This window comes from Dendropsophus ebraccatus, chromosome 9 (assembly GCF_027789765.1).
Source record: "Dendropsophus ebraccatus isolate aDenEbr1 chromosome 9, aDenEbr1.pat, whole genome shotgun sequence".
Classification (NCBI taxonomy): Eukaryota; Metazoa; Chordata; class Amphibia; order Anura; family Hylidae; genus Dendropsophus; species Dendropsophus ebraccatus.
Window position 1 is genome coordinate 112082352 of NC_091462.1, and position 13142 is coordinate 112095493.

Sequence of the window (13142 nt, forward strand, 5' to 3'; positions counted from 1 at the left end):
AACGAAGATTGAAGCCACGTCTTCTCTTTAAATATATTTAAAATATTTTTTTTAAAAAAGGATATGAGACACTGGTTTAAGATATATATTATATATGCGCAGTGAGGAAGGACTCAACAATTTTGATTAGTCAGGACTATCCCTTGGGTTTTAAATACATCAGGAACCTGGATCTATTACCCGCCGAGAAGAAGTTATAGGGTAGCTTCACACGTAACGTATCGCTGCGTTTTTTACATGCGCGTTTTGATTTTCACATTAAAGTCATGTGAAAATCAAAACGCGCATGTTAAAAACGCAGCGATACGGTATGTGTGAAGCTACCCTTATTCTGTATTATACTCCAGAGCTGCACTCCCCATTCTGCTGGTGGAACCACTGTATATATTACTGTATACATTACATATCTCCTTACAGTCTGAATTTTTTTTTATTTTTTATTTTTGTATTGTATTTGGTTTGCAATTCTAGCTCTTACCACAAGGTGTCAGTCTTTGCTCACTATTACCTATAATATCATGTACAGTAGTTTAATGTTAGTCATGTAGATGTATAAAACTGTAATATAAGCATCTGTTATATAAAGACAATAATAACCCGTACAAGATCCTCCAGTCAAATAAAATTACTAGAAATAGACAAAACGCCCCCTCTGTCTGCCATGTTCTGTTTAAGTATGACTTCTGTATTGTAGCATCAAGAGCCTGTTCCCTTTTACCATTGCTGTAAATGTCTTTTCTCCTTTCTAAGGTGTGACACCAGAGCTCCACCCAGGGAGCTCAGGCCCGTTCATCAGCTAATCGCTGACCCTTTTACATCTGATTGTTGGGAAGGGCCATTCCTACAGACACTCTTCAGCTTAAAAAAACTAAACACCACGCTACACCAATACATACTGCTCCACCTGTAAACCAGCAGCACTCCTGTCTCCATAACCCCCCTACCCACCTGGTAGTTAAGGGGGGGGGGGTCTGGTTTGGGTCTAAATATATTTAGGGGGTTTTATTTGGGGTCTGCATATATGTAGGAGTTCTGATGTGACATTTATATTTCTTACTTTGAGTCAGTATATACTTAGGGGGGTCTGCTAATATCTAGGGATTCTGATCTGGGGTCTATATATCGGGGGTCTGGTCTGGGCTCTACAGTATATTAATGCATAGTCTGATTTAGGGTCTTGTCTGTAACCATAGTGCGGGTAGAAGGGGTCACATACTTCATGTTCCTTAAGGCCCTATTCCACGGAACGATTATTGTCTGTATTCGGTCAATATCGGCCGCTACGGACGATAATCGTCCCGTGGAATAGAGTGCAACGATCAGCCGGCTGATCGTTGCAGTCGCTTGTTTTTCAACATGTTGAAAAACAAGCGACTGATACAGCAACGATCTGCTGCCGTCGCTCCGTTGAATAGGAGCGTCTGTAGCAGACGCTGCTGTATCCTATGGGCTGCCCGGACGATCAGCGATCACCCGGGCAGCTCCCCCCCCCCGCACTCACCTGCTCGCTGCAGCTGCGTTGAATAGCGGCAGCGAGCGGGGAACGCTGAGAGCGCTCGTTTGCTCCTCTAGACGGCCCATGCAATAGGGCCATTAGGCTAACAAAAATGGCTTCTCATAATCCTCCTGATGTCTCCTCTTCACAGTTGACGAATATGGAGCACCATTACGTGATGTGTCTGACAGAGTGCCGGGTTGAGCCAGACTTCTTCTTATAACATACTGTAATATAATACCTCTGCTATCAGGGCCTTTACACCTTAAGATGGTTGTCCAGTCCACTTTCTTCCAGAAACAGCGCCACACTTGCCCTCAGTTTATGTACGGTATTACAGCTGTGTCTCATTGAGGTGAATGGAGCCGAACTGCACTACCACATACAGCCTGAGGACAGGCTTGGCACTGTTTTCCGGAGAAATTAGCTTTGTTTTCCTAATCCTGGATAACCTCTGTGTGTAATTTCTCTTCCGATCTTCCTCCTCTGGGAGTAGGGGGATTATTTTAGAGTTACTGTACAAGCCGCTGTCTATTTTGGCTGTCACCTTTTGTGAGAGCCAGGAATTGCTTGTAATTCTACCCTGCTCCTTGCTTGCTTCGTGTCCTCCTGGCTGCTGACACTGCGGTTTGCTCAGAATTCTAACTCGTAAGATATGTGGCCCCCCCCCACACACACACACACACACTATATATATATATATATATATATATATATATATATATATATATATATATATATACACACACACACACACACATCACACATATATACACACACACACACAAAAACAAAACAAATGATTAACCACCAGATATTGTTCCTCTCGTCCTCCTCTATTGTTATATGTCCTGGAACCAATCAATGGGGCTGCCAGCTCTCACAGGGGCTGTTACTCAGCTTTCCTAGGCTCCTGAATCTATCTTTATTGATGTAGCACTAAGCAGATTCCACCTGGTAAGCCATGTCAGTCGAGACCCAGAGTGGATAACACTTCTACTTGTTGGTGATTTGGCTGTGTAAGCGTGGACTGTAAGTTTGTTGTGGTGACAGTACGGATCAGATTCACCCTGTCCAGCGTAGTGTAATAACCAGACGGAACAGCTGAGACGTGTTGCACGCTGGGGCTGACATGCCTCAAACAGGTGAAGCATGAACCGCACACTCTGCACTGCTGCCTCTCAGCTCCACTCCTGCAGGACGCAATGGCCACTGCAGATCTGAAGGACGAGCTGAACTGCTCCATCTGTCTGAATATCTACACCGAGCCGGTGACGCTGAGATGTGGCCACAGCTTCTGCCAGCTGTGTATCCGCTCAGTGCTGGACAGGCAGGACAGCGGTGGAGTTTACACCTGCCCAGAATGCCGTGCAGAGTATCAAAAGCGTCCAGCGTTGCGAAGAAACATGAAACTCTGTAACATCGTGGAGCACTTTCTGTCAACTCAACCGGAGGCGAAGGTGGCGGGGATCTTCTGCACCTATTGCGTCCACTCCTCCATCCCTGCAGTCAAGACCTGTCTGATGTGTGAAGCATCTTTGTGCAGCGTCCATCTGAGCGTACATAGCAAATCCACCGATCACGTCTTGACGGAACCCACCAGTTCCATGGACAACAGAAAATGTGCCACCCACCGGGAGATGCTGAAGTATTACTGCTGTAAGGACGCTGCCTGTATCTGCGTGTCCTGTTGTGTGTTTGGAGAACATAGAGGACACCAGGTGGAGCTCCTCAAAGAGGCGTCTGAGAAGAAGAAGGAAACACTGAGGAAAGTTCTAGAGAAACTGAGCTCGAAACGCGAAGAAACAGAAAAGAGCGTCCAAAGCTTACAAGATCACAAGAAGAGAGTGCAAGAAAAGGCAACCAGCGAGACGACCAGGGTGATCACTCTGTTTAAGGACATCAGGATTCAGCTCCAAGCTCTTGAAGAACGGGTCTTGAGCGACCTCTCCAGACAAAAGGATAAAGTGTCACTCTCAGTCACTGACCTGATTCAACAATTGGAGATAAAGAAGGAGGAGCTGTCCAGGAAGATGGCTCAGATCGAGGAGCTGTGCCAAGTAGCAGATCCACTCACTGTTCTACAAGGACGGGATGTTGGCAGAGCTGAGATTGATGAAGGACATGGCAGGAGGCTTCAGGGTGTAGGCGACCTGGATGAAGTTCTGGTCTCATTGACTCTACAGTCAGCATTATCTGGGATCGTGACATATATAAAACAAAACTTCAGTGTCCAAAACTTACTGCTGGACGTGAAGACGGCCGCGGTTGATGTGGCCATATCTGGAGATCTGAAGAGCGCCACATGGTCAAAGACCCCGATCTGGGCAAAGGCTTCGCAGAGATTCAAAAACTACTGTCAGGTTCTGAGTTTTCAGAGTTTCAGCTCTGGGCAGAATTACTGGGAGGTGGAGACCAGTGAACTGGGGAACTGGAGGGTGGGGGTGGCCTATCCCAGCATGGACCGGAAGGGAGACCTGTCTGGTATTGGGCAGAACAACAAATCCTGGTGTCTACGCTTGTGTCAGAAGGATTATCTAGTGTCTCATGGAGGAAAAGAGATTCGGCTGGAGATGGAGGCGTCTCTGCAGAGGCTGGGAGTATACCTGGACTACGAGGCCGGCCGGCTGTCCTTCTACCAGCTGTGTGAGCCCATGAAACATCTGCACACCTTCACCGCTACCTTCACCGAGCCCCTTCATGCTGTGTTTCTGGTATGGCGGGATGGTTGGGTGAGAATCAGGAGCTAAGATTAGTTATACAATGGTAAACTCTTTTGTCAAGCAGAAACAGTAGTTTTAAAGGCTAAAGGGGTACTTTTTTTTTTTTTTTTTTTTTTTTTTTTAACTATATTAAATATTTTATATAATATATTACTTATATTTTTTTGTTCATATAAGAAGGGAAGGGACCTCTCCACTGCCTGTCACTATCACAGAGCGCAGCCGCCTCTCTACTGCCTTTCACAACTGCCCCTACTACCTGCCCCTACTACCTGTCACTATCACAGAGCGCAGCACTTTCTCCACTCCGTCACCATCACCGAGCGCAGCAGCCTCTCCACTGCCTGTCACTATCACCGAGCACAGCCGCCTCTCTCTACTGCCTGTCACTATCACCGAGCGCAGCAGCTTCTCCACTGCCTGTCACCATCACCGAGCACAGCAGCTTCTCCACTGCCTGTCACCATCACTGAGCGCAGCAGCTTCTCCACTGCCTGTCACCATCACTGAGCGCAGCAGCCTCTCCACTGCCTGTCACTATCACCGAGCACAGCCACCTCTCTACTGCCTGTCACTATCACCAAGCGCAGCAGCTTCTCTTCTGCCTGTCACCATCACCGACTGCAGCAGCCACTCCACTGCCTGTCACTATCACCGAGCACAGCTGCCCCTTTACTGCCTGTCACTACCACCGAGTGCAGCAGCCTCACTACTGCCTGTCACTATCACCGAGCGCAGCAGCCTTTCCACAGTGCCACTAGTGATGATAGCAATCACTGCAGACAACCAGATATATAAAGAGCGGGAAGGATGGTGGTTGTGGCACTAGGTGTATAGCACCTCAGCTCGGTTATATGGAGATTTATACTGAACTGATGGATAGTGATTTGTTGGTTCTGATTGAGTCGTCCTTTTATTGCTGTGACCAGTGAGACTACAGTCCTTTACTACAGATATCCAGGCCGGGCCAAAAGCCACTATGTTCTGGACTCTAGAAACGTCCACTAAAATGTTCATGTGTTATCCCTCCAACCACAAGTTAGGAGAAGAGACCAAGTTACCACTCCCATCAGATGGCCTCAAATCTTTCCCTCGAGCTCCTTACTCCTCCTGTCCAGCTATCCGCCTCCTCTCCTCTGAGGGTCCGTCTCCCTGGCTGACGCTCTTGTCCTGAGCTACCTCCCACCTTGGCTGTGACCACTCACCTTCCTGCAGCTGTTCCCCCTGGTGTCCCTCTCCTCACAGCTCATAGTACTACTCCCCATTTTCCTGTCACAACTGCCCTTTTATGTGGAGCTCATTAGCATAGCCCCACCCCCTGCTAGAACCTTCCACTCTAACTGATGCAGTACATCCAGGAGACTGTAGGTGGCACTGCTGCCTAACAACTCAATGTTAGTGTGTAAGCATCTGTGACCTGCCAGAAACACTGGTATTACATAAACTATAACATCAAACATCCTAGTAATCAAATAAACCACAAGAATTCAGCAAACAGGCTCCATGCCGGCTGCACAGGCCCAACACCGCGGTGCACAGAGGCTGCCACACACAGCAATCGTATAGGGCAGCTCCCCCAGGTGCTGTATAGTGTAATATTCTCTATCAATAGCGCTCTGGCTCAGCCCTGCAGTTCCCCACACAGACATTGGTGGCAGCAGAGAGGCCTGTGTCACTGCCACTCAACGGAAGTTTATTTAATAAAGTAATATTGCAAAATAATATAACTTTATTAAAGCAATGTGTTAACAAAACAAAAGTGACTTGCATTACATCATTTCACCACTAGGTGGAGCTTTAGAGAATCCCACTCCAAGAATCTAGGTGTAATCGCTTTGTCCTTTGTGGTGCTCAATGATCCAGAAACAGCCGACCGCCATACTGACTGGCCAATTGGCTAGCTTTATAATCCCGGCTCCCTCGAGTCTCCATGCCCAGTACTAGGCTGGGGGGGTTACCATTCCCAGAGTTAGGACCAGCTTGCAATACTTCTTTTGACCACTTGGCGCGCTGTTCAGTTTAAACATATCATGAAGCACCGCAAAGGACACAGCAATTACACCTGGGATTCTTGGAGTGGGATTCTCTAAAGCGCCACCTGGTGGTGAAAAGATATAATGCAACTCAGACTAATCCAAATGTGGTTTATAGCGGAGTTTTCCTGTTTCATCTGTTCCCTGATTGTACTTGTATATTGCCTTTCTATGGATTGTTTTGTGATTTTATCCTCTGTATCTGAATTATTTTATTTTTTTCAATAAACCTTTTATTCTTGATGAATTACGACTTTGGGTTTCACTCACTCACTTTCCTGATCATCCGTGATCATGGATTGTGGGGTGAGAGTAATTTCCAGTTACTGATATGGCCCCCCCTACTGGTGTACATAGGATGGGAGCACTATTATGGTGCGGGTATATACCACAGAGTATCAAAGGGGATGTAGAACTACTTAGGCTGAGCCCCCTTCTCCTGGTTCCCCAAAGCAGCTGCCTGGTATGACTCCCAAAAGGGGTGGAGCTTATGCAAATTATCATTCGAGAGGTTTTAATTCCTGGACATTTTGGGGCTGATTGAGCGGTTTATTGTCTTAGGGTCCATTCACACCGAAATATTATCTGACAGATTTGAAGCCAAAGCCAGGAATGGATTTGAAAAGAGGAGAAATCTCAGGCTTTTCTTAATGACCTGTTCTCTGTTTATAATCTGTTTCTGGCTTTGGCTTCTAATCTTTGGCAGATAATCTTTCGGTGTAAATGGACCCTGTGTTCATCCTATGCACTAGATGGCGCTATGACCCCAATAAAAACTTTGACCTCAAACTCCCTGCAGATCATTACATCAATGACCTCTGCAGAGCATTCCTCTGTCCTCTCTATGGTCTGGTACCAGCCCCTATAGGACACAGCACACTTGGTGAGGAGCACATCAGGCGGTGACATCAGCGCAGCGCTGCGGCAGGTGACTCACTTCCTGGGCTCAGTCTCTGCATTCGGCTTCCAGACCGACGCTTCCGTTCTCAGCAAAAAAAAAAAAAAATTAAAAAAGGTCAATGTAACATTAAAGGTGGATTCAGATCCAGTCCATTAACCCTTTAAGGACATGGCCCATTTTCGTTTTTAAGTTTTCGGTTTTTCCTCCTTGTGCATAAAAGGCCATAGCACTTGCATTTTTCCACCTAGAGACCCACATGAGCCCTTATTTTTTGCGTCACTAATTGTACTTTGCAATCACAGGCTGAATTTTTGCATAAAGTACACTGCGAAACCAGAAAAAAATTCAAAGTGTGGTGAAATTGAAAAAAAAAACGCATTTCTTTTATTTGGGGGAAATGTGTTTTTACGCCATTCGCCCTGGGGTAAAACTGACTTGTTATGCATGTTCCTCAAGTTGTTACGATTAAAACGATATATAACATGTATAACTTATATTGTATCGGATGGCCTGTAAAAAATTCAAACCGTTGTTAACCAATATACGTTCCTTAAAACCGCTCCATTCCCAGGCTTATAGCGCTTTTATCCTTTGGTCTATGGAGCTGTGTCAGGTGTCAGTTTTTGCGCCATGATGTGATCTTTCTATCGGTACCTTGATTGCCCATATACGTCTTTTTGATCGCTTTTTATTACATTTTTTCTGGATTTGATGCGACCAAAAATGCGCAATTTTGCACTTTGGGATTTTTTTGCGCTGACGCCGTTTACCGTACGAGATCAGGAATGTGATTAATTAATAGTTCGGGCGATTACGCACGCGGCGATACCAAACATGTTTATTTATTTATTTATTTGTTTACTTTTATTTAAAACCTGGGAAAAGGGGGGTGATTCAGACTTTTATTAGGGGAGGGGGCTTTTTACTATTAACAACACTTTTTTTTTTTTTTTACACATATACTAGAAGCCCCCCTGGGGGACTTCTAGTATATACACTTGGATCTCTCATTGAGATCTCTGCAGCATAGATATGCTGCAGAGATCCATGAGATCAGCACTCGTTTGCTTTCGGCAGCCGAAAACGAACGAGTGCCGAGCCGAGGACGGCGCCATCTTGGACGCGTCCCCGGCCGGCATCAGTAACGGAGATCGCTCTTCCGGGACAAGGTCCCGGAGGAGCGATCTCCCCCACTAGACACCAGGGAAACGTTGTCTCCGGTAATCGGAGGCAGCTGTCAACTTTGACAGCTGCCTCCGATTAGCTAATTAGCGGGCACGGCGATCCGACCGTGCCCGCTAATAGCAGCGGTCCCGGGCTACTCGCGGCACCCGGGATCGCGGCACTTCAAAGCGGGGCCGCCGCGCGGCCCCGCTTTGAAGTGCAAGTGAGGACATATGACGTACCGGTACGTCATATGTCCTTAAGAGGTTAAAGGGGAACTCCGGTGACATTTTTTTATTCACCTCTGTCCATGTCAGGTACTGTCCATTGCAGTAACAAATCCCCATAGAAAACCTCTTCTGCTCTGGACAGTTCCTGACATGGACAGAGGTGGCAGCAGAGAGCACTGTGTCAGACTGGAGAGAATACACCACTTCCTGCAGGACATACAGCAGCTGATAAATACTGGAAGACTGGAGATTTTTAAATAGAAGTTAATTACAAATCTATATAACTTTCTGACACCAGTTGATTTTAAATTAAAAAAAACATTGTCGCTGGAGTACCACTTTAACCCTTTGATTACCAGGCCAAATGTCGTTTTTGCACTTTTAGTTTTTTTCCTCCTCGTGTTTAAAAGGCCATGGCGCTTGCAATCTTTCACCTTGAGAACCACATGAGCCCTTATTTTTTGCGCCACTCATTGTACTTTGCAATGACAGGCTGAATTTTTCCATAAAATTTGAAGCGAAACCGGCAAAAAATTATATGCGAATTAAAATTGGAAAAGAGGCAATTTTTTTCATTTTGGGGAGTTTTGTGTTTATGCCGTTCGCCCTATGGTAAAACTGACAAGTTATCTATGTTCCTCAGGTCAGTACGATTACAACTATATGTAACTTATCAGACTTTTATTTTATTTGTCAGCTTTTAAAAAATTAAAATCTTTTAAAAAATATACTAAATGTTCCTAAAATGTCTCTGTTCCCAGCCTTATAACGCTGTTATATTTTGGTCTATGGGGCTGTGGGAAATGTCATTTTTTGCGCCTCCACCTGTACTTTCTATCTGTACCCTGCTTGCTTATATGCAACTTTTTGATCACATTTTATAAAATTTTTTCTGGATTTGACAAAAAATCAACAATTTTGCACTTTGGCGGGTTTTTGCACTTGCGCTGTTTACCGTGTGAGATCAGAGATGTGATAATTTAATAATTCGTACGATTACGCACGCGGCGATACCAAATATATTTCTTTTTTAATTTATTTATTTATTTGTATTTATAAAATGGGAAAAGGGGGGTGAATCAGACTTTTATTAAGGGAGGGTTTTTTTTTATTAATAAAAAAAACCTTCTTTTTTTTTTTACCCAGTAACTAGTAGTCGATGATAATTATATATGTACAGCTGGTATAACCTGGGGATCTCCTGTGTATAATTATATATATACAGTTGGTATAATCTGGATATATACTATATATAATTATATATGTACAGCCGGTATAACCTGGGGATCTCCAGTGTATAATTATATATGTACAGCTCGTATAACCTGGGTATATACTGTATATAATTATATATGTACAGCTGGTATAACCTGGGGATCTCCTGTATATAATTATATATGTACAGCCGGTATAACCTGGGGATCTTCTGTATATAATGATATATGTACAGCTCGTATAACCTGGGGATTTCCTGTGTATAATGATATATTTACAGCCGGTATAACCTGGGGATCTCCAGTGTATAATGATATATGTACAGCCGGTATAACCTGGGGATCTCCAGTGTATAATGATATATGTACAGCCGGTATAACCTGGGGATCTCCAGTATATAATTATATATGTACAGCCGGTATAACCTGGGGATCTTCTGTATATAATGATATATGTACAGCTCGTATAACCTGGGGATCTCCTGTGTATAATGATATATGTACAGCCGGTATAACCTGGGGATCTCCAGTGTATAATGATATATGTACAGCCGGTATAACCTGGGGATCTCCAGTGTATAATGATATATGTACAGCCGGTATAACCTGGGGATCTCCAGTGTATAATTATATATATACAGCCGGTATAACCTGGGGATCTTCTGTATATAATTATATATGTACAGCCGGTATAACCTGGGTATATACTGTATATAATTATATATGTACAGCTGGTATAACCTGGGTATATACTGTATATAATTATATATGTACAGCTGGTATAACCTGGGTATATACTGTATATAATTATATATGTACAGCCAGTATAACCTGGGGATCTCCTGTATATAATTATATATGTACAGCCGGTATAACCTGGGTATATACTATACATAATTATATATGTACAGCCGGTATAACCTGGGTATGCATCGGTGTATACTTCTGTAGCTGTATATACAGTATAGCCATGATGCAGATATTGCAGGAATGTGGCGCCAGGTCTGTTCACATTATGTATAACCACAACCACTTCCTACAGTTGTTGTATGTTAGAGGTGGTGGAGCGGAGTGGCGCACACCTACACTGTGCTGCATCACCCTCAGTACATGAGCTGCTGTAACCCCTTCATCCCTGGAGACGTTGCAGTATTACCCATATACTCTTTGGATATTTATATTGTCATATATGACCTCAAAAGATCAGAACTTTTCACATGTCCAGAGGAAAGTCCAATGTTTCCACTGTCGGAGAGAGCACTCCAATGGCACCATGATCTTATTCTCTCACCACTGATCTTCCATGATTAGAAGTGAGAACAACGCCAGAGACCAGAATTTATTATGGAGAAGCTGTCAGCTTCATTCTATCGTGGTACTCGGCCAGTGATGGAGATGGTATCTGTCATGACGCCAGTGCTGTAGTAGGTTTATACCCCAAATGGTCAGGCACCTCCAGGCTTGTTGCAGGTCCCTTGGGCTCTTGTTATGGCAACCTGGGGTGGTAGTTGACCAATCCGGGATGTCGGTACCACCACCCACAGAGAAGGGGAAAAATAACCCAAGGTGTACAATGCTGTGTGTATGGGTGCAGGTGCAGGCAGAGAAAGACAGAATCCCATGGGTTTCGTATAAAAATATAAGAGTTTACTGTATAACTTTGTAGGTAGATAGTACATGTTATGCAGTGCAATTCTTGACACACACTTTAGTGCTGACAGTGAAGTAGACTTGGTACTTGTAGGAATAGGCGCTGGAAGATAGTAGGAACTTTAGTAGAAGTAGTAGTGCTTCGTAGAGGTAGAGAGAAGTGGAGTTGCCAGAGGAGCCCTTGCCCAGTGTAGATCCTGTACTCTGCCGGAACTGTAATGTAGATATATAAGTAGATAGGTGATGCTCGAACTCATGTTTAGACTTATTTCTGCCCTCTTGTATCGTAGAACCCATCCTAGGTGGGTAGCACAAGCCCCAGTTGTCAGTTATCTGGGTGTAGCGGGTGCCCAAGACTTCCCAGTTGCCCTGCACTGCGCAGTAGGATACGTAGACCTTCTTACTCTGGTAGCTTTGTCCTACTGGGGTAAGCTCCTCTTGGTTCAGGAGTGTGCCCTGCACATTTTCGAGAGGTTCCTGGCGTGAGCTAGGGTGCTCCTTAGTGGCTGCTAACCTCTACTTGAACTTATCGCTGCATCATAGACCTAGTGGTCACTGCTGTAGAAGCAAAATTTAACTGAGCTGATCTCTCACACAAACGTCCTCACGGACCTCCAACGACTAACCCCTTGTTAGGGGTCGTGGCCGAAGAAGCCAGGCCCTGGCTTAACTTCTGCAGGAACTGGTTGGTGCGACCTCTCTCACTAGAAACTAGAACTAGACTAACTCACTTCCTCCAACAGGTCAACTCCTCCTACAGAGGTATTATCTAAACCCTCCTGTGAGTGGTAGGGCTGAGTATGAGCAAGAGAGAGGAAGAAGAGGATAGGAGAAACAGAAAGAGCACCTTCTAATGGTCAGCACAAAACACATGACACAGAAACAATTAACCTATTACCTTCAGCTGTGCATAAAAGTAATACATATAAAAACGACAGTGACACCTAGCGGGGAAACGACATACTTCATCCACCACGACTTACTGGGGTGCATACACTACACCCGTGGTGGCACACCACACTATGACACCTTCCCATAGCGGACTGGATATTTCCATCAAACGTACCTGTGGCGTGGGGGATGGGTTTCTGGTAACCTACAAAATCACCATTTTATGTCTGGCCCAAGTGGTACCAAGCTGCTAAAGTGCCACAACTGGCTCCACAATGTTGTCTGCTTGATGTACAGAGCTCCCGATGATCAGGGCACTACCCTAATGAACTCATGAAGCCGCCATCTCTGTAGAGTAGTGCTCTGGTCCTCCGGGAGCCCACTGCAACACAATCCAGTATAAATCCCATTCACAAGGTGTTCAGCATGGGAAGAGCAGAAGGGACTGGATACGGTGCCATTACAGACTAGTATTCGCCAAGACTATGGTAGGTTTTACAATTTGTTATCTCATCATAGCAGCAAGTTCCGGCCTGATCTAATTTCTGATGACCTTGGTTCAGGCCAGGGCCGCCATCAGCATGAAGCTTACCCAGGCAAGTTCCTTGGCCACAGCACCTATAGGGGCTCAAAGAGGGAGAGAGCCCGGTGTTCTAATGTTCAGCCTGATCAGTGTAGTGCAGGGTGAGGGGCTGAACATCAGAAGACACAGGAAATGGAGCAGGACCTTCACACAGAGAGAGAAAAAGGTGAAGGACCTGATCACATGACCCGCAGGTCCTTAACCTTACAGTGTGGAGAGCAGCCTGATAGAGAGGAAGAAAGGAGATGACTGAGCTGT

The 13142-nt window shown here is 45.0% G+C and overlaps 1 protein-coding gene across 1 annotated transcript; it reads left to right on the plus strand.

The window, feature by feature from the left end:
• The first annotated feature begins 2688 nt into the window (after nt 1-2688).
• On the plus strand, nt 2689-4245 carry LOC138800503 (E3 ubiquitin/ISG15 ligase TRIM25-like). Its single transcript, XM_069982226.1, has one exon. It carries the CDS (start codon nt 2701-2703, stop codon nt 4243-4245), a length of 1545 nt encoding a protein of 514 aa, XP_069838327.1. The 5' UTR covers nt 2689-2700.
• Nucleotides 4246-13142: the final 8897 nt, after the last annotated feature.

What these genes read in the sequence shown, in the direction of transcription:
- LOC138800503 (XM_069982226.1), top strand. Translation starts at nt 2,701, where the DNA reads ATGGCCACTGCAGATCTGAAGGACGAGCTGAACTGCTCCATCTGTCTG.